General features: G+C 36.5%; 1 protein-coding gene across 11 annotated transcripts in view; it reads left to right on the top strand.

Annotated features, from left to right (window-relative positions):
• MFS9 (major facilitator superfamily transporter 9) overlaps positions 1-22,578 on the top strand; it is a 46,349-nt gene extending 23,771 nt beyond the window's left edge. For 7 of the 11 annotated variants that reach the window (XM_067789324.1, XM_067789325.1, XM_067789323.1 and 4 more), the window contains 6 exons: positions 4,447-4,550; positions 13,309-13,612; positions 13,683-13,796; positions 17,394-17,820; positions 17,881-18,157; positions 22,008-22,578. In XM_067789324.1, the coding sequence (XP_067645425.1) occupies positions 4,483-4,550; positions 13,309-13,612; positions 13,683-13,796; positions 17,394-17,820; positions 17,881-18,157; positions 22,008-22,347 (1,530 nt within the window). In that variant the 5' untranslated portion in view covers positions 4,447-4,482 and the 3' untranslated portion in view covers positions 22,348-22,578. Of the gene's footprint in view, positions 1-4,359; positions 4,551-13,308; positions 13,613-13,682; positions 13,797-17,393; positions 17,821-17,880; positions 18,158-22,007 lie in introns of all 11 variants that reach the window. The other 4 variants (XM_067789322.1, XM_067789315.1, XM_067789320.1 and 1 more) reach the window with 1 other exon arrangement.
• The last annotated feature ends 247 nt before the right edge of the window (positions 22,579-22,825 follow it).

The following is a 22,825-nucleotide window of genomic DNA, read 5'->3' as shown; positions in this document are numbered from 1 at the left end:
AAATTTTTTGTTAAAATTTTACTTAAAAAAATTTTTTTTTTAAAAGTGGGCGTGGTCCTTCTCCGATTTTGCTAATTTTTATTAAGCGTACATATAGTAATAAGAGTAACGTTTGTGCCAAATTTCATCATGATATCTTCAACGACTGCCAAATTACAGCTTGCAAAAGTTTTAAATTACCTTCTTTTAAAAGTGGGCGGTGCCACGCCCATTGTCCAAAATTTTACTAACTTTCTATTTTGCGTCATAAGTTCAACTCATCTACCAAGTTTCGTCGCTTTATCGGTCTTTTGTAATGAATTATAGCACTTTTTCGGTTTTTCGAAATTTTCGATATCGAAAAAGTGGGCGTGGTTATAGTCCGATATCGTTCATTTTAAATACCGATCTGAGATGAGTGCTCAGGAACCTACATACCAAATTTCATCAAGATACCTAAAAATTTACTCAAGTTATCGTGTTAACGGACGGACGGACATGGCTCAATCAAATTTTTTTTCGATCCTTATTATTTTGATATATGGAAGTCTATATCTATCTCGATTCCTTTATATATGTACAACCAACCGTTATCCAATCAAACTTAATATACTCTGTGAGCTCTGCTCAACTGAGTATAAAAATTTATCAACGAATGAATGATAGTTCATCAAATGTACTGTCATTGAGGATTTATATGGAAAAGAACATAGGTACTCACGACTTCCCTGACATATATAAATTCTACATATTCTGCACATGTTCGATGATTTTTGTCAGCATATAATAAAAAAATTTTCGGCAAGTATATAATACGTTGGATATGAAAAATAACTATTCGTGGGATTACTTGTTTTATTGCAAATGTTTTGGTATGAGTTAGTCACAACCAAGGTTGCCACAGCATGTTTTTTTTTTCGACCAAAAATGGACCAAAACTCAAAAAAAGGGGCCAAATTTATTTTTTCTTATTTATTGATACACAAACAATGTAATTAATAAATTAATATAACAATAACAGTGATTAAATTCACATTGCACGTTAAACAAATTTGAAATACATTTCATCACATATAGGTGAATTTTTCAGTCTTATACACATATTTATATTAAAATATTTAGGAATTCAAAGTTTTCCGTACAAAATACTTATTTTGGTAGGTATCTGCCACAATACTTCGATGTGGTATAATAAAAATGACAATTCGTCTATTAAATGATATGATTATAAAATCACAAACCGCCATCTTTACGAAAAAACTTCCAAACGAAATCCCTGTCGGAGTACAAGGTGAGACCAGGTTCTCGGTAACGCCTCTCTTTCTTGCGAACTAACTCCGCTACAGCTGGCCTTGGATCATATAAAGCTGTACCTGCTCAATTCAGTGCCACAAACATTCTCGAGTTGATGGTCTCATCTGCAGTTGACAGTCGGTGGTTTGATTTAATTTGATTATAATGGGAAATCACTTTCTCAACAATCATGGAGTGAGGTGGTGAAGTGCCCAGTAAAGAGAGTTGGCAGCACATGTCATATGTTGAAAAGGCGCGTTGATTCAGATATCAAATAAAATACGCGTCTTCTCAAAATCGACGTTACGAAAAAAAAAAATTCTTTTGCCTTAAACGAATAAAATTGCTACACTAACACTTTCTTCTTATCTTTGGCAACCTAGTGAAAAATCCTTAAAAAATGCCCTGCCAGGTGGTGTTATTCTATCAGCTGATTGTTTCTTCTAGATAATTTCCAAGCAATATTCTGGTTCAGCAAGATGTCAGTGAATCGAAATTAATGCTAATTTTTTTGTAACTTGACATTCTTCTCCTTGTATAGATTCGCCTTGTTTTCAAGTGAATAAAAAACAAATTTAAGTATTTTAATAAATATTATTTGCAAATATGTTAATGAAGGAATATTTTTATTATAGTAAGCAAACCTACATAATAGGTGACAGCGTAAAAATCTTAGCATCACCACTTTGGGCCACCCTAATGTTTCTACACATACATATTATATATCTTATCCGAGAAAATTGATTGATATTATGATATAATTTTTTAAAAGATGCAAATTGTTTCGTGCCTACGTAATATTTAAATGATATTATTGTTTTGTTTGTAGATCAGCTGATAACATTTTTTCGTTCAGTGATAAGTTAAACTCAGTGCTTAATTATTAAAACAAACTACTGAACGGAATATTTTTATTTACAGCTTTTAGCGGTCAAAAATTATTTTATAATACATAGCATTTTAAGCGCTAGGTGCAACGTAAATATTTATATATATATATTTTTTTTTTTTTCTTTATAACTGTACCATGATCGTTCCCATAAACTTCAAAGCGCAAAGGCGCAGATAAATTGGCGTTGCCCTACAAAGTGACATAAATGTTTTTGCAGGTGGCTAGTTGGGCTTTATTTTGAGCAATAATAAAGAAAATTAAAGCAGGCTCGTTTTGAAAAACAAAATCTGAAATTTCCTGGTCTAAATATTTATTGACAAAAAAAGAAAAAAAATCGATTAAGGCTCGGGTTTTCAGTACAAGTTCAACTCTGTTTGTCAGTTTAACTTCGCTTGTCTAAACTTATTCAGCAGGTTTCAGTCTACTTAACTGGAGTTGAAGCTAAGCGGCCAATCTGGTAGGGTTAAACTCTGGTTAACCTATCACTTATTTGCGTTAGTTTGAAATGGCGCCGAATATACCCAACAAGCATTTTGGCATGAGTACCCTTAGAGCTCATGTTGATAACTACGCAAGCTTCTGAAATCTCAAGAGTTCTTACGAAACAGTGGCTCAACTCGAGAATCATGGCGTACTCAGCGAAAGAGGGAATTTTTTATAAAGCAAATAATGCTATTACTCAAGTTGAATAAATTTAATTAGCAACTTGTGGTTCTTTAACTGGACTCAAATGTAAGATTCCATACTACAGTATTTCCATGAAAAGAAAATAATAAATACATAATTTCTTTTGCTGGTTTTGGTGGTACCACCTTAGAGCTTTTTTCAACTCCACCTCAACTCGATAACCAATGTAGGATATTAATTCGAGAAATATGTTGGATATTCATTTCAGATCTGTATATTTCCCAAAATCTCTCAAAGGATGGATAATAATTGGAGAATGAAGTTGAATATCAACTCGAGAACTATCTGGTTTAAGAATAATTAAATAATGATGTTGGATATCACCTCCGTAACTAGAATATATTTCGCTGGAGAAATATTTTTTCCATGTTTGTTGGGTAAACAAAATCCAGCTGTTGCCGTATCTACAAATTATCTAGATAATAAAATACCAATGTGCCACACAAAAAAGCCTACCCCAAAGGCGAAAACTGTGATTGAAAAACTGCTCAGTAGTTTAACTGGAGTTTAAATTTGACTAGAGTTTAAGCAAACTTAGTTTAAGCTTAGATTAACCAACTACCGAAAACCTGTGCCTAAGCTATAGGTTATACACTGTGACCAGCAGAGCTGCGTTTCTCCGCTATTTACTACAACCCGTTTTGTAGAAAGTTATGTACCACTATTGCCGCTAGATGGGTTTATTAAACATTATCAAAGTGATGATAAGCGTTTTTTTACACGCAAATGTAGATGTATATACATATAATAAAACACGGCTTATGTCACGACGACTTATGGTCTAGAACAAATCAACCTAAGGCTGCCACAGAAATAACCAAGCGTAAATGGTCGTGGATTTGTCACACTCTCAGAAGACCTCCAGTAAATATAGCCAGACAAGCATTGCGATGGAATCCACAAGGAAGCCGACGACCTGGTGCACCTGCGAAAACTTGGCGCAGAACGGTGGATAAAGAACTCGAAGACGCAGGATACACGTGGAATGACATCACAAGAACTGCACCTAACAGAATAAGATTTAAGTCGGTGGTCGAGGCCCTATGCTTCAATTGGAGTTGAGGAAGATGATGATGATATGTCACCACAAGAATACCAATAAAAACTGTTAAAATATAACAGTGGTTGTTGATATTACAAAGATTAATCTTTAAAACGAAAAGTTAGATGGGCTGAGAATCTGTCATTTTTACAGAATATTGTTAACTTGAGTTAATATTTTTTCTTCTGTTGAAATTTCTATGCAAGTTTTTCCTCCTTACAAACAACTCTGTTCAATTAACCATGCAATGCGGATATATTTTAGTGAATGAAGTTCAATTTACTAACTTTCATTTCGTTGCGTGCATGGCATGAAAAATTTGGTCTGAAATTTTTTGTGCACAATTTGTTTTTGGGCTACCAATTTCCTTAACAAAAGACTCAACAATATTTATTTAAACTTACGGCATTCATTAGTGCGTATTATTTGCTAATTAATTAAAATCTATTTTATTTTATTTTCTCAGGAAATGCTTTCCATAAGAATATAGTTCGACATAAAATATAGCAGCGCATAAAGTATATAAATACGAATTTGGTTATTTTAATTTTAGTTTGAATATATTGTCACCTGAAACAGTACTTTATTAATGATGGCGGAGTTTAAGAAAAGTGAAAAGTTCAATGGACACACAATGGAGATAGCGCATCATGACCCGTAAGTAAAAAAGTAAATTACATAGACGAAAATCACCAAAGTTTAATTTAATTTAATTTAATTTAATTAACAATTTTTGTTGTTATATCGGCCTACTGATTTGTAAGATCGCGGGTTCGAATCGAGCTCAAGGCCTAACAATAATTATTTTATCATTATTATTGTTATGATAAATTTTTTCTTAATTGAAAAAATTATTAAATTAGAATAGAAGAAAGAAAAAATTTTAGACAACTGCCAAAGCTTGGCCTTGAGCTCGATTCGAACCCGCGATCTTACAAATCAGTAGGACGATATAACAACAAAATTGTTAATATATCCCAGCGCACGGGGAAAAGTGTCAATAAAATATAACACTATGGCAGCATTGCCATCAAACAAATCCAATTTTCACATTCATTCTGCAACAGATGTCGCAGTGTTGTGAATATCAATTGGCAAGAACCAGAATAGAAGTAGGATTAATGAAGACAAACAAAAAACTGCTGTGATGGCTGAATGATTATAGCAGCGACGCCTAAACCTTGCCGATGAAGGAATTTAGCAGTTCCCGAAATGGATCTATACAACGAGCTTTGGCAGTTGTATAAAATTTTTTCTTTTTTCTATTCTAATTTAATAATTTTTTCAATTAAGAAAAAATTTATCATAACAATAATAATGATAACATAATTATTGTTAGGCCTTGAGCTCGACTCGAACCCGCGATTTAATTTAATTGAATTTAACTTGATTTAATTAAGTTTTTCAACATAATTTAATTAAATTTTTCAACTTAATTAAATTAATTGTAAGCCATATATAAATAGGTAAGTTGAAAATTTCGCTTCCCCTTTGCGGCCTAAATAGTTCTTAGGTATAAACAAACATTTGTATATGTATGGATAGGTGTTCTCAAGGTGCAGTGTAGGACATTAGGTTAGGTTGGTTAGTGTGGCTGCCCGAGGGAATACTTAGGCCATTAGTATTAGGCCCGTTGTGATACCACGAAAAACACCGTTACCTTTCCTCTTCGAACCATTTTGAGGACCTGATGAAAGCTACCAAGGCCTTGACGTCATGCTCCACAACCTGGCTCAGATTATCAAGAAATGGAGCTCCTAGGAAGCGCTTCCGTGCTCCGCTTAGTGCTGGGCAGTTGAAAATGAGATGAACCACCGTTTCCTCCTCATCATCCTCTTTACAATTTCTACAGCAACGACGATAAGGCGCTCGTAACCATGCCTACCTATGAGGCAATGACCAGTTAGTGCCCCCACAAGTGTGGAAATTGTATCCCTTCCTAGGTTGTACACGTGACAGGATCTTTTAGGATCCCATTTAGGCCAGGTTTCTTTCGATGTGCAGGACATTAAAAAAAAATATAATTATAGTGTTAACATATCGGTTCACTTAAAAATGACCCCAATATATGTAAATACCAAACATTTATTTACACTACGAGCCATTTCACATGCATACTACGAGCGCTATGTGTGTTTCTTGTTTTTGTGTTAAATAAAATGAACGGAGATTGTGTGCATAGTTTTTTGTTGGAAGTATAGCGCTAAAGTCAAAAAATATGAGTAAACGTGTAATTTTCTTTGCTGATGTTGAAAGTGTTTACAAGAGCATACGAGAACATTCAAGCTGGAGTATTTTTTTTTTTTTTGTTGGTTGCAACAATAATAACAATGGGTACTACTTTGTTAGTTAATAAAATAAATAAAACAAGATAAATAAACAAAATAAAAATATAAAATAAAATAAAAATATGTAATAAAATAAAAAAATATAGAAATAAAATAGAATGTTATTTTTTTTTTTTTGGCCTGTAAATTATTAATTATTATTTTAATTAATTGTCTTCAAAACCGGGTTAGTTATTTATATAAATATATATTTTACACGTTATTTGATGTTAAGTGTAATCTATATATATAAAATGGGATATATATATGTATGTATGTTTGTATGAGGCTTATGGACTCCGAAGGGAAGTGGACCAGCGACCGATTTATTCTAAACTATCGTATATATGGCTCGATTTGCCTGAAATTTGGTATGTAGGTAGCGTTATATCTAGAATAAAATGTGGGATAATTTTTCTTCCGGGAAGTGAACAAGGATGCATATTGGTGACTAAGGTCTCGAGATATAGGACAAAAAGTGGACCCGGGCAGCCCTAGAATGTGTTTATACAATATGGATATCAAATGAAAGCTGCTGATGAGTGCTTTAGTACAGGGTAGTTTTCATACCTATTGGTGACTAGGGTCTCGAGATATAGGCCAAAACGTGGACCCGGGCACCCCTAGAATATGTTTATACAATATGGATATCAAATGAAAGCCGTTGATGAATACTTTAGTACAGGGTAGTTTTCATACCTATTGGTGAGTAGGGTCTCGAGATATAGGCCAAAACGTGGACCCGGGCACCCCTAGAATGTGTTTATACATTATGGATATCAAATGAAAGCTGTTGATAAGTGCTTTAGTACAGGCTAGTTTTCATACCTATTGGCGACTAGAGTCTCGAGATATAGTCCAAAATGTGGACCCGGGCACCCCTAGAATGTGTTTATACAATATGGATATCAGATGAAAGCTGTTGATGAGTGCTTTAGTACAGGGTAGTTTTCATACCTATTTGTGACTAAGGTCTCGAGATATAGGCCAAAACATGGACCCGGGCACCCTTAGAATGTGTTTATACAATATGGATATTGTAGCATTATGCGTCATGCCCACCTATGCAATACATTTGCGGCATTACGCACCATGAACTTCTATGCCAATACATTTTAGTAATAGCATAATCATATTACAATATTATGTTACATAAATTACATTGACCTAACACAGCGGTTAGCTAACATCAATGGAATGCTGAATATGAAACCTTTGTCAGTTCACACAAAACAAATTCTGTTTAGTCACACACTGCGGTCAATACACTGCCGATCGTCAATGTTAGTTTGTCACCAAAATATTTACATACAACCAATAATGTGAATTAACCAAATATTCATATACAAACATTTTACATGAATATAAATCTGCTGACTTTGCATGTATGCATACCACTATTACAAATGTACATATTTTTAGTTTGTTAGTATTAGGATAATTATGAATGTGTAGGTTGAGAAATTATCTATAAAAGAGAAAGAATTTCATTAATAAATTCAATTATTGTCAGGCATTCAAACTCAAACATTCCTCTTATTAATTCGAACATTTCAATATGAAATGAAAGCTGTTGATGAGTGCTTTAGTACAGGCTAGTTTTCATACTTATTGGTGACTAGGGTCTCGAGATAAAGGCCAAAACGTGGATCAGGGTAACACTAGGATGCGTTTTTACATTATGGATATCAAATTGAAGCTGTTGATGTGTGCTTTACTACAGATAATTTTTTATACCGCTGGGTGTCTTGGGTCTCGAGATATAGGCCCAAGTTTCAGGTCTCTAGCACACCGGGAAATTACTTAAAACTCGATCGCAAGGTTCCCAGCGTTTTTTCAAGGATTTTCGTTTATCTCGATTCGTCTGCCACTTGGCGGCATTTTATTTTCCACGAATTGTAGTGCCATCAACTCGCAAACTATGTGCTAAGTTTCTAGTCTGTAAATCACCGAGTAGTTAGTTAAAAGTCGACCGCAAAATTTCCATTTTAAAATAAGTTTTCTGTATATCTCGATCCGTGCGCTACCTAGTGGATTTTTTTTTTCACTTGCATTGTAATGTCTCCCAAATCTGAACTAAGCTGTAAGTATCAAGTGTCTAGCTCAACGGAAAGTTAGCGAAAAAAACTTTTCCGTGGGTCAAAAATTCGTATGGAAATGAGGGGACAAACATGAAAGCGACTTAATATAAAATTAAAAAAATACAAACTTTGAAAATAATAAGGTCAAACAAATGTTTTCTAGGAAGAGAAATAATTAAAAGGTTGCAGTATGCTGACCAAATTGTCAAATAAAAATTGCTAAGTGTTTTCCTTTCTATAATTTATCAATAACATCTTTTCGTACACAAGCTCTCCAAGAAAACTAATCACCATAAACTGTGTTTCGTAATGACATACATACTACAAACATTAATCAAATTTGCAAACACAGCTATGGCTTTCTAAAGGCCGTGCCACAATGACATTTTTAAAATAGATGCGTTTAACACAAGCTTACGCATTGCAATAACATCGCCACAATCAACCAAGATGTTGCGTTTGTAAATATGAAGGAACTTCAGACTTGGCAATTGAAGTTTATTACGCCTTGCCCATTCACATACAAAATTTCGCGAAGCACTGTTGTAAACATTCTCCCTATACAAAAAAATACTTGCTAACATATTTTGTGTCGTATTCGATTGTTATATTGCAGTTTTTAATTGTGAAAAATGTTAGAAAATTTACCAACCAGTGGGAAAAATAATTTCACTTGCAAAGTTTGCCAACACCTTTAGCCAAAGGAAATGTCAAATTCTTCTTCTTATGATTTGCTTGGAACAAAATTGGGGAGTTGGCTACTTTTCAATATCAGATGGCGCTAGTGTCGCTCATTCTACCATTCTCCATAAAAATACATGCAATCTACTCATAATGCATAAGCATGTGTTAAACTCATCTATATGAAAAACAGCTTATGTGTCGGAGCTGTAAATCATAGTATAAGATTAAATAAAAAATAAATGTAAGGCGCGATAGGCTCCCAAAAGATTTGAGGCCGAGCTTCTCATCAAATTTGCATCGTACTCCTTTTTACTTTTTCTTACAAATTGGAGGGACGGGACATACATGTTTTATGCCGAGGAGCGAATCCGCTTGAAACAAATTTCTTCTACTTAATTGAAAAAAAACTTCTTTCTCAATTTTTGATGTTGCCTGGAATCGAACCCTGAACATTCGGTGAGGGGGAGCACGCTACAATCACACCATAGCGACCGCCTAATACAATAATCACATAAGATTACATAGCTGAAATCTGCATATTTAAATTCCGCAACTTGAACCAATGCTTATGTTTATTTGTATATACTACGAATATGTAGATACCACCACAATTTTTTGCCTTAAAAAGTTGTTTGGCGAGAAATAAGAAACACTTTTAACCGCCTTCATAATGAAAAATAATCCGCTTTATAACTGTTGCATAAAAGCAAATCCAACGAAAGTTTGTACCATTGACTAGCACTCAATTTTACTTAGTGGGTTTTCTTGTTCTTGCTATAAAAATACACTTACGACCGTAATTGGGTCAGTACAGCTTAGGCTGCACTGGGCGGTCCCTGAGGACGTCACTTAAATTGAATGAGTCCATAAGAGCTTTTCATAGTAGAAACACACTCGGAGTGCTTGCTAAACGAGAGCTAAATGTAAGCCGCAAGTGTAAGTTGGCTGATCACTGCAGTGTATTCCAAGTGGAAGTTGCTGAGATTAAGGATGCGGTGGATGAAATGCTATCCAGCGCTACTACGGTTAGGGAATTTAACATCTACTCTGAAGCCAAGCGGCTATAAAGGCTTTGAGCTCAACTACAGTGCGACCGAGGGTGGTCTGGGAGTACCTGACCTTACTTGTGTTTGCATCGAATTATTTTACAATTAAGATTATCTGGGTCCCGGGCCATAGTGATATTCCGGGTAACTGTCAAGCAGATCTCTTAGCCCGAATCGGTACAACTGAACCGGATGAAGGTGGCTGTAGGGATTTCGGGATTCCGCTAGCCACCTGTGGATTGCTCTTCCATAGCTGTGCCTTGAGTCAGCTCAGCAAACGTTGGGCGGACACTACGTCTTGCAGGGTATCAAGATCTTTCTGGCCGAAAGTGGATGGCAGGAGGTTTGCTGAAATAATTGGGTTCACTAAAGCTCACCTATCAATGGTCATTGGGGTTCTGACAGGGCACTGTCCCATGGGTATCCATGCGGTACGTCTCAATATATTGGAAACTCCATCCTGCTGCAGCTGTATGGAGGATGATGAGGTGGAATCACCAAATCACTTTATGCTTGACTGCCCAGGTTTTGCCAGAACTAGGCGAAAGTATTTCGGTCGTGACTCACTTGGATCTCCCGAGGAGCTATCCAAGGTTGAGATCGGGATCATTCGGAACTTTATCGTTGCTACCCAACGATTCTCTAAGTAGTTATATCTACGTCACCGTTAGTTTAGTTTATTATATGTGGTATCACAACGGACCGTCATGTTGTCCAAGTGAGCTTCCCCTATCAGGGAAGCTACCACCCAACCTAACCTAACCTAAGATTTTTGGAAATGGGTGTTGCACCGCCCCTTTTATGACTAAGCAATTTTCTATGTTTCGGGAGCCATAACTCGAAGAAAAATTAACATATCGTCCTTATAGCAGAAAATATTTCTAGTAAAAATGGACCGGATCGGTTAAAGACCACGGCAAATTAGATATAAAAGAAGTTTATAAGGGTCGTAGACTAGAACAATAAGCTATAACTTAGCAAAAAATAGTTTTTAATCAATGATATTTCGGTTATCAAGTTTTATTGTAAGAGGAAATGGGGAGACATTTTTTTTAAAGGGGCGGTGCCACGTGTTATGTAGAAAAGTAATTTATCTGAAATGAAGTGTACAATTGAAGCTCACGCTGAGTATATAATGCTCAGTTACACCCGAACTTAGACACTTTTACTTGTTTTTTTTTTTGCGGTTATTTATTGTTGTAGCGATAAAGCCACTCCCTGAACGTTTTGGGATATTTATGGTATATTGCCGGATATAGATTAGGTACGGTGACAAGCAACCTTAAGGTTCAATATTGAATATTATTTGAATATTTTAATCGCTGCCGTGGGTATATTCTAGACCCCCTAACCCGCCGGATTTTTATATTTTTTGTTTTTAGTTGAGTGACAATCATCTAAAAAATATATGAGTAATAAAAAAAATTGTGTCTTTCAGTTGAGTAGCGGATATGGAAATATACAAGAACAGCTCTTTTAAAGTTATAAGATAGGCAGCCATATTTAGTCCGTCACAATCAAAATTCTGGTATGTTGCGTCTGCGGGTGAAGAGCACCATCTCGATTTTTTCTCGGCTGAGTCCAGTTTCCATGGACCAATATATTTGCTAGTAGACGTCAGGACTATGTCATCATCATATGCAATGACCTGGCAACCGGTAGACTAAAAACCAAGGTGTTCATAATTTCTTCCAAACTGACCGCAACCAGTTCGGTGCCGAGCCACTGTTGTCTTACCGCGGCGATGGCTTATAAAGCCTCCAAAAACTCTCATCGGCACAGGATATCAAAGCATTGGTACCAGCCGGCATCGCGGATAGTGCAAGTAGGCCCCGGAAATTTGGTCATTATGTTCTTAAATCCCCTTAGAATGCCATTAAGGACATCCTTGATCGCGGTTCAAGACTTCCAGCGTAATATCCTGGTCTGGGAACGAGGGGTGGAGGCCAAAGGCTTGTGCCTCTTAAGAACGCTCGGGACGGTCCCTTAAGATCTTTGTCTATTAAAGGACGGCGCCTTCCGGTTGGCCGGTGTTGTGGTGGAAGAGGAAGCAGCGCACCTGCGAAAGAAGAGGTGCTACTGCTGTTGTTTTTTGCAGCAATGTTTCTGGCCCAGGCCAGAGTACTTATTTGCTCCGCCGTAAACATGTCGCAGGGCGAGCTGCCAAGGCTCTCTACTATCTTTATGTCATTGCGTAAGTCCCGCTGGTTGCGGATAGATGGGGGGGACTCGTTTGCTAGCCTTAGAACCATCAGGAGATTCAGCTGGTTTGGCGCAAGCTTCCTTTGCCGGGTTCGATGCAGTAATTTTGCCCGTGGAATACTTAGCCCTGCTCTCAATCTCCTGATGATCGGGGTGCCCGTTTCTTACATGGGACGGGCTACCTGTACATGTGCAGCCGGGAGTTGCTTTTCTTCTAGCTAATTAGCTAGCTTTGTCGGCTGCTGAAAGTTTGGGCTTGTCCCCAAGGGGTACAGTCCTTCAGCTGCTAGCTTGCACAGGTGGCCGAAAAAGTTGAAAAAAAGGAAAAGGGGATATGAAACTGTCAACTACGGCAAGATTCGGGCCGCTGCAAGTCACCGCTACTCCCGGAGGTACACTGGTATCCAAAAGGGTACATAAGAATACAGTCTGATAACCCTGACTGCGCAAACCATGCAATGGACACGAACTCGCATAACACCCTGGATTAGGGAGGGGGGGGGGGGGGGCGGCATCGTTTCAACTGGTTGCGGCCCAGTTCCCACCTTGAGGCCATGTTTAAAACCATATACGGATAACGGAGAGACTTTCGCTGTCCTGCATGAACGACACTACTTGGCTCCGAAGTCTGCCATCACATCCCTTAAATGGCGGTGATGTTAGTTACTCAGGAATATTATTTAATATAGAACATTCAGTGGCTAAACCAGTTAACCATTTAATGTAAAATCGCATAAAATGCATATTCATTATTCTGGCAACAGGGCAACAATGTATGTGTCGGATATTGAATAAAGAAGTAATTTTTTTCGTCCTTGAAAGGTTTATTGGGGTGCTGAAATGTTTTAATAATATGACCTTTTGTCGCTTCTAAATTTTTTCTGCTTGCTTAGGCAAAAATTTCAATTGCAGAAACAAAAATGCTGATAAGTATGTATGAATATCTGGTAACCCTAAATCCATAGAATATAAAGATAAGAAGGACATAGCCATGTTAGATTAACAACCAAAATATTTGCTAAAATATGTAGAGCTTCCACTTCTTTCTCTTATTTTATGTTCACCCTTACCATAGAAATGATATCATTGAAGCTGAGCCACTATCATGGAAATTTTGGAAGAAACGTCGCTATGTTGTTGTGCTATTGGCGTTTCTAGGATTCTTCAATGTCTATTCGTTGCGCGTCAATCTAAGCGTGGCCATTGTTGCCATGACTGAGAATCGAACAGTAATCGATGATGCTGGTAATATATCGTACGAACAAGACTTTCCATGGAATACTAAAGAAAAAGGTCTCATATTGAGTTCATTCTTTTATGGTTACATAACAACGCAATTGATTGGCGGTTTTGTTGGTGCAGAAATTGGTGGTAACATTGTAAGCTGATGCACTTTGAAAACTCTTGGAAAGAGCAATTAAGTTAATCTTTGATTTTTGTTGTTTTTAGGTTTTCGGTTTGGGTATCGGTACAACTGCTCTACTTACGCTACTCACCCCACTGGCGGCTAAACACAGTTTAGAAATGTTTCTCGTAGTGCGCATTATTGAAGGCGTTTTCGAGGTAAATTTTTTGCGGTTATCAATAACTATTTATTAACAATAACAACTGCAAATTTGAATTCAAACGGTATTCTTAAGTTAAGTCCTTCCAATTGAAATAAACTTGTTTATACAAGGGATCGTAACAGTCTCTTATAAAAATCGGTTTTTACTTCCTTTATATTAGGTCTGTTGAACGTCGCTTGTCCGCTTTTCATACAAATTTTGCAATCGATTTTTAAGTAACTCCTCATTGAGCTAGAGACTTAAAAGTTCAAACTTAATTCAGAGGTCGATGACACGATACAAAAATATTCACTAGGGGGCGCACAGGATGAGATATTTAGAAAAATCGTACGAAACGAAGGGAATTTTGGGATTGATTTTTATGTAAGTTCTCATTGAGCTACAAGCGTAAAACTTAACAGATCAGTGAAGACACGGGGAAAATGTAAGAAAAGGAGAAAAAATTTGGTTAGGTGGCACACGGATCGTAATATTTAGATAAGAATTTGGAAATTTGGTATTTTTAAACCGAAATTTAGAGCTTAACAAGTCAACCAACCTTATAAAATCACACTGCGTTTTTTTGGCGCACGCAAACAACCGGCGTTTATTGCTCTAACCGAAATATGCGATGCGTTGCGACAATGTAAAGCATGTGTGACGTCAAACTGAAATGTTACGCAGAACGAAAATTGGAAAGCGAATTAGGCAAGGTGTACACGAGGCTACGCGTCATAGATGCTGCAGGCGAAATTTGTACGCTTTGATGCCGAACAGATGTATTTGAATGGAGAGCTGCATACGAGGCGTCAGCTGCATGAAAGCGACAAAGCATGAAATTTTCGTGTAGCTAAGCGTACAGCAATGTTGGTCGCTGAGCGTGCGCACGCTTGAAAAAAAAGAAGAACAAGATGTTTGTTTACATTTTTTTGTATGCAAATTTGTGTAATTAGTTAAAAAATGTTACTTTAGTTTATAAAAGTGCGTGAAAGGTATATTACCAAAGCGAAAAAGAGTATTAAACACCACAACAGCTTGGTTAGACATTGTTGAAGCGTTTAAAAGGCTGAAAAATGTTGGAAACTAGAAATCACCCTTTTCTCTAGTCCGCGGTGGTTTAAAATTGCCTTTCATAATTTACAAAGGCACGGAGATGCAAACAACGTTTAATACCTATTTTCCTTTGGTTTCGGGGACGGATATAGCTGAAGAAATAAAATTTTTTATTTTTTCCAATAATTGTTTGCTTTTTGTAGCGACACTCGAAAGTAGCTTCGTGTGCAGATCTTGAGGCGTAGAGAAATTGTAGCTATATGAAATATTCTATACGCGTCTATGACGCGTAGCCTCGTGTGCACCTTGCCTTAGGTTTTCACGCAGCAAATTTAATTTCGATTGCTATCATACAGGCATGCTTAACCAACGAAACAATATCATTTCGTTACGATAATCAACGTTAATAAACGAAACGAAGTCATTTCGTTTCGTTTATTAACGTTAAGATCGTCAAATTAACGAAATGATTTCGTTTCGTTTTCTGCCATATCAAAACGAAATCAAATCGTTTATGTTGATTATTAATTTCAAACTATGCTGGCAAAGCTGATTGATGGCGGAGTCATTAAAGGTGAAAGCATTATCCAAGCTGATTGCAACTTTTCTCATGAATTTTGACAGTACGAACATTTCTCAGAGTATTTTTGACATTACCACCAACGAATTACACAAACAAATTACATAGAGTTTGTGTATGTATGTGCGCTCGTTGTTGCCACCTTACGGCTTCACCATGGCTATAGCATTGCCAGCACAATTCAAACATAAAGTATCACGTTTTCGTTAACGTTTTTAACGTTAACGAAAGCTTTTCGTTTCGGTTAAAAACGAGATACAATTTATCTTGATAATTTCTTTATCGATAATATTTCGAAGTGTTTCAACGGAAACGGTGGAAATTTTTTGATAAACGATTAGCTTAACGTTAAGGTGCATCCCTGCTATCATACAAGTTGTATGTGCATGAAATATTTTTGACAGAAAATGACTTGCGTGCGTTTTTATTAGGTTGGAATCTAATGCAGAGGTCGTTGACAGCCGATGACACAATACAAAAAGTTTCGCTAGGGGGTGCACGGACTGAGATATTTAGATAAATCAAACGGAACAGAGGGAATTTTGAAATCGATTTTTAAGTAACTTCTCATTGAGCTACAAACATGAAACTTCACAGATAGGTTAAGACGCCGTGACAAAGGAACAAAAAGAGAAAAAAATTCTGTAAATCGAAATAATTAGATAATAAATATTTAGATACGATTTTCGAAATTGGTAATTAAGAGATCGGTTTTTAAGTAACTTCCCGGTGAGCTAGAGACTTTAAATTTCAAACGTAATTTAGAGGCCGATGACAGTGAAAACATAATACAAAAATTTAGATAGGGGGCAAATAATCGTACGGAACGGGGGAATCTTGCCATCAAACTTTAAGAGACTTCCCATTAAGACGCGACTGTGTTAATTTAATTAAACCCAGGTCGGTACAGTTCCCTGCGTTACGAAATTATGGCACTATTGAATGAGTACAGCTTCCAATTATACTGTCTTGGGCTTGCACAGTTCATAAAATGCAAGGGTGTGCGGTGGATAACGCAGTGGTGTATCTAGGATCTGCACTTTTCGCCAAATGCCGGGCATACGTGGCATTAAGCCGAGTATAATCTTTGAATGGTCTTCGTATAGAAGAGCTCGATTGTGCCAAACTAACGGGAAAAATACCATGCAACGCGAAAGACGAAATGTAGCGATTGCGCCAATTAGAGTATCTACGAGAAAATAACATGTTCTGAAAGCTATTATACAAAGATATTGAAGCCTTTTTTATTAACGTTAATATACATGCATACATACATAATTAATATACATATATGCTTTATTTCATAAAATCCAATATGGCTCACATTTCTTTAAAAAGTAAATTAAAGCAAGCCACAAAATCACTTGCAGCAATCCAATTCAAATATTTGTGGATTTCATTTTATCCTTTTTTTTTTTGTACCCAAGTTGATTATGTCACATTTCGGCGTTGTCGTCTGGCTAGACGAACATATTTTTAGGCCTTTAAGACCTCATATTTCGTATTCATTTCTAAATTTATCAATAAAAGTTCAAACTTATTTCTGGGTAATCGCAGTGTGCAGTATGGCGAATGTTAGCAACTGCCGGTAATGCAGTGTTGGTTCTAATCAAATACTGACTTTAGTGGCATAGTACAAATAGATTTCTTTGCGTGCCCACAATTGTTTATTTTTAACATATGTATTATTTTAATAAAATATAAATATAAAATAAAAAGCACTACGACCAATAATGCCCAAAGATCGCTAATACCACGAATCTCCACCTTTACAACTAAAACTTTATTTATTAATTTGGATTCAAAATAAGAGCGAAAAGGTCATACAATTTACAGCGAACATACACAGGAACTGCATTTTCAAACTGTGGCTTTTGTGTCCATTTAAAATTTCACTTTAATTACTTAAAAACTGCTTACCATACTTAATGCACAGACCAAATAATGCACACCAATGTTGTTTTTATTTAAATTTTACAGGGAGTCACCTTTCCCTGTATTCATGCAGTTTGGTCACGTTGGGCTCCACCACTTGAACGTTCGCGTATGGCTTCGATTGCGTTTGCAGGAAATTATGCTGGAACCGTTATTGCAATGCCTTCATCCGGACTTTTAGCATCAGCTTATGGTTGGGAGAGTGTATTCTATGTGTTTGGTATCATTGGTTTAATATGGTTTGTGTTATGGGTGATTATTGTACGTCCGGGTCCAGAATGTGATCGTTACTGTACAGATAACGAACGTGAATATATACAGAAAACAATAGGATATAGTGGGAATTTGCAAATAAAGCATCCGTGGAAAGCCATACTTACATCAAAACCTTTCTATGCCATTGTAGTTTCGCATTTTTCCGAAAATTGGGGCTTCTATACACTGCTTACGCAATTACCAACATTTCTTAAAGGTATGAAAATCTTGCTGTGGTCTACATTAAATATTTAATATGTCATTTTATTTCTCATAGATACTCTAAACTTTAATTTGGATAAAACTGGATTTGTATCAGCTATACCTTATCTTGCCATGGGCATTCTGCTGGGTGTGTCCGGCTATTTAGCCGATTGGTTGCAAATGAAAAAAATTTTAACCACAACACAAGTTCGTCGCTATTTCAACTGTGGCGCCTTTCTGTCACAGACGACATTTATGATTATGACTGCCTACTTGTTAGACCCGACATGGTCAGTGGTGTGCATTACTATTGCGGTAGGCTTGGGCGCATTCGCGTGGTCTGGTTTTGCGTAAGTATACGCGATGTGTTCAAAATGTATCGCGAATTTTCGCTATATTTCGAATTTAAATTCTTTTGTGGCGTTATGTTGGTACTCATGTATCTCACTTATGGCGACAAGCTCAGCCATTTTGAATGTTCAATTAATTGTTGACAGTTGCTTTGGTTGCACATGTTTTGGCTCGTCTTCGATTTTTACCTATTCACAAAAAAAAAAAAAAATTGATCAAAGAACCTTGATACAGGTGTGTGAAAAACAAAATTAAGTACGCGGATGCATTCCGAATGTTGACTGTGGCATACGGAGAAGCTACCTTTGACCGAAGCAACGTTTATCGGTGGTACAAAATGTTCTCAGAAGGCCGAGAAGATGTAAACGACGAAGAGCGTGCCGGACGTCTGAGCACTTCAACAACAGACGAAAAATTTCATGAAGTGAAGAAAATGGTATTGGCGAATCGTCGAATCATCGTTAGAGAAGTTGCTGAGGACCTAGACATATCGATTGGCTCGTGTCATTCAATTTTGTACCAAAATTGCTCAATTTCGACGCGCCTTTTTGGCCAAAAACAACACACTAATGACGCCACAATGATGATGAGCTGTACGAGCTAAACGCAGACATCAACATAGTCCAGCAAATTAAAACGCAGCGGCTGCGCTGGCTAGGCCATGTTATGCGAATGAAAGATGATGCTCCGGCCAAGAAAGTGTTTCTATCGGAACCCGCCTATGGAAACAGAGGTAGAGGGCGGCCCCCACTCCGTTGGAAGAACCAGGTGGAAAACGATTTAAACTCACTTGGTGTGACCAATTGGCGCCGGTTGGCGGAGCGAAGGAGCGACTGGCGCGCCTTGTTGGACGGCCATAACCGTTTAGACGGTTAAGCGCCAATTAATTAAGTAAGTAGTAATGACGCCACAGCAACCGTATTCCCCAGATCTTGCCCCCTGTGACTTTTTCTTGTTCCGTAAACTGAAGAGGCCATTGAAAGGACAACGCTACGCTACGATTGACGAGATAAAGACGACATCGAAGGAGGAACTGAACAAGAAAAAAAAAATTATGTTTTTAAGTGCTTCGAAGATTGGAAAAATCGTTGGCACAAGTGTATATTATCTCATGGAGATTACTTTGAAGGGGAAAAAATAGATATTCATGAACAAATAAATAATTTTTGAAAAAAAAACACAAAATTCGCGATACTTATTGAACACACCTCGTAATGCATGTCATATTTCCTAATTATATTCAGCGTGCTTTGCACACATAGTATATTAACTTTGATTGGATAACGGTTGGTTGTACAGGTATAAAGGAATCGAGATAGATATAGACTTCCATATATCAAAATAATCAGGATCGAAAAAATATTTGATTGAGCCATGTCCGTCCGTCCGTTAACACGATAACTTGAGTAAATTTTGAGGTAAATTGATGAAATTTGGTATGTGGGTTCCTGCACTCATCTCAGATCGCTATTTAAAATGAACGAAATCGGACCATAACGACGCCCACTTTTTCAATATCGAAAATTTCGAAAAAACGAAAAAGTGCGATAATTCATTACCAAAGAAAGCTAAAACAATGAAACTTGGTAGATGGGTTGACCTTATGACACAGAATAGAAAACTAGTAAAATTTTGGACAACGGGCGTGGCACCGCCCACTTTTAAAAGAAGGTAATTTAAAATTTTTGCAAGCTGTAATTTGGCAGTCGTTGAAGATATCATGATGAAATTTGGCAGGAACGTTACTCCTATTACTATATGTACGCTCAATAAAAATTAGCAAAGTCGGAGAAGGACCACGCCCACTTTTATAAAAAAAATTTTTTTAAAGTAAAATTTTAACAAAAAATTTTATATCTTAACAGTATATAAATAAATTATGTCAACATTCAACTCCAGTAATGATATGGTGCAACAAAATACAAAAATAAAAGAAAATTTCAAAATGGGCGTGGCTCCGCCCTTTTTCATTTAGTTTGTCTAGGATACTTTTAATGCCATAAGTCGAACAAAAATTTACCAATCCTTTTGAAATTTGGTAGGGGCATAGATTTTATGATGTTAACTGTTTTCTGTGAAAACGGGCGAAATCGGTTGATGCCACGCCCAGTTTTTATACACAGTTGTCCGTCTGTCCTTCCGCATGGCCGTTAACATGATAACTTGAGCAAAAATCGACATATCTTTACTGAACTTAGTTCACGTATTTATCTGAACTCACTTTGTATTGGTGTAAAAAATGGGCGAAATCCAGTAAGACCACTCCCACTTTTTCGATATCGAAAAATGAAAAACATGCCATAATTATATACAAAGTACGAAAAAAAGGGATGAAACATGGTAATTGGATTGATCTATTGACGCAAAATATAACTTTAGAAAAACTTTGTAAAATGGTTGTGACACCTACCATATTAAGTAGAAAAAAATGAAAAAGTTCTGCAGGGCGAAATAAAGAACCCTTGAAATCTTGGCAGGTATTACATATATAAATAAATTAGCGATATCCAACAGATGATGTTCTGGGTCACCCTGGTCCACATTTTGGTCGATATCTGGAAAACGCCTTCACATATACAACTACCACCACTCCCTTTTAAAGCTCCCATTAATACCTTTAATTTGATACCAATATCGTACAAACGCATTCTAGAGTCACCCCTGGTCCACCTTAATGGCGATATCTCGAAAAGGCGACCACCTATACAACTACCACCACTCACTTTTAAACCCCTCATTAATACCTTAAATTTGATACCCATATCGTACAAAGAAATTCTAGGGTCACCCCTGGTCCACCTTTATGGAGATATCTCGAAACGGCGTCCACCTATAGAACTATGGCCCACTCCCTCATAAAATACTCTTTAATGCCTTTCATTTGATACACATGTCATACAAACACATTCCAGGGTTTCCTCGGTTCATTTTCCTACATGGTTATTTTCCCTTATGTTGTCACCATAGCTCTCAACTGAGTATGTAATGTTCGGGTACACACGAACTTAACCTTCCTTACTTGTTATATTTATAACATTTTGGAAAACACAAAAAACCCGATTATTTAGTAAAGAATACACCGAGAATGTTGAAATTTGACACGTGGACTGATATTGAGATTCTTGATAAAAATTTGAAAAAAATGTTTAAAATGGGCGTGGCACCGCCCACTTATGATAAAATCAATATTATTCATCATAAATCAAAAATCGTTAAATCTATCGTAACAAATTTCGGCAGAGAGGTTGCCTTTACTCTAAGGAATGCTTTAGAGAAAAATTAACGAAATCGTTTAAGGAATCGTTTATATAACCGATTTTTAAAATGGGTCGTGAACGAATAAACATAGCTATATCGTAGCAAAAAAGAGCTTTATATCAATGGTATTTCATTTCCCAAGTGGATTTATAACAATAAATAGGAAAAACTTGGCACCGCCCCTTTTATGACTATATTTTTCTATATTTCGGGAGCCATAACTCGATGAAAAATTAAAATATCGTAATGAAATTGTGTACACGTATTGTCCTTATAGTAGACAATATTTCTAGTAAAAATGGACTGGATCGGTTAAAGACCACGGCAAATTAGATATAAAACAAGTTTAAAAGCGTCGTATACTATAATAATAAGCTATAACTTAGCAAAAAATTGTTTTGAATCAATGATATTTCACTTATCAAGTTTTATTGTAAGAGGAAATGGGGAGACATTTTTTTTAAACGGGCGGTGCCACAATTGAAGCTCACGCTGAGTATATAATGTTCGGTTACAGCCGAACTTAGACACCTTTACTTGTTTTCTGTAAAATTAAATATAACTTTTTATGTATTTTTTGTTAATTTTTAGTGTCAACCATCTTGATATTGCACCTCAACATGCCAGTGTTTTAATGGGTCTCGGTAATACGTTTGCCACCATTCCTGGTATAGTTAGTCCGATGTTGACGGGCTATTTAGTAACAAATCAAACATCCCAGGAGTGGGAAGCAGTATTTTTCATTTCGGCTGGTATCTACCTCATTGGCTGTCTAGTTTATTGGTTCTGGGCTTCAGGAGAGTTACAAGAATGGGCCAAGTCATCAGAACAAAAGGCCAAAGAGGCAGAACAAAGGCAACTTTCAATGGTAGTAAATGTCAGTGGTAGAGAAGGATATGTGAATGCCGGAGCTGAACTTAAAGAGCAATAGCATTGTTATTAGAATGTGATAGAAGAGCGTAAAATGTATGCGGAAAAATTGTGTGATATTTTGTGAAAGCGCGCAGGTATAAATTTGAAACACTTTCCTTGCCGTAATAAGATATGTATGTATGTTTGATGTATGGAGAAAAGTTATGAACGTTATTTGTTTTGTTTTAATTAGAAATAATTGTTAAGCAAAAAAAAATTACTAAATATATATCAACCATATTTTCAAAAACTTGGAATTTTCCACTAACAATGATTTCGAAATTCGATTACAATAATCTGCTCCTGAATTTGAGCATCTCGTCAAGTATAAGTAATATTTTTACTTGTGAACTGATTATAGTTTTAAGAAAATTTCAAAGAACAAATTTTCTTGACCCGTTTCTTGACCGGTTGGATGGTTTCCTGCGCCGCCCGGATACCAAAGATCCGAGTCCAAATAACGCAAGAGGCGCTATTTTGATGCAAGTTTCTCCGGG

This window comes from Eurosta solidaginis, chromosome 5 (genome assembly GCF_040869045.1).
Source record: "Eurosta solidaginis isolate ZX-2024a chromosome 5, ASM4086904v1, whole genome shotgun sequence".
Classification (NCBI taxonomy): Eukaryota; Metazoa; Arthropoda; class Insecta; order Diptera; family Tephritidae; genus Eurosta; species Eurosta solidaginis.
This window is presented reverse-complemented; position numbering and strand designations above follow the sequence as displayed.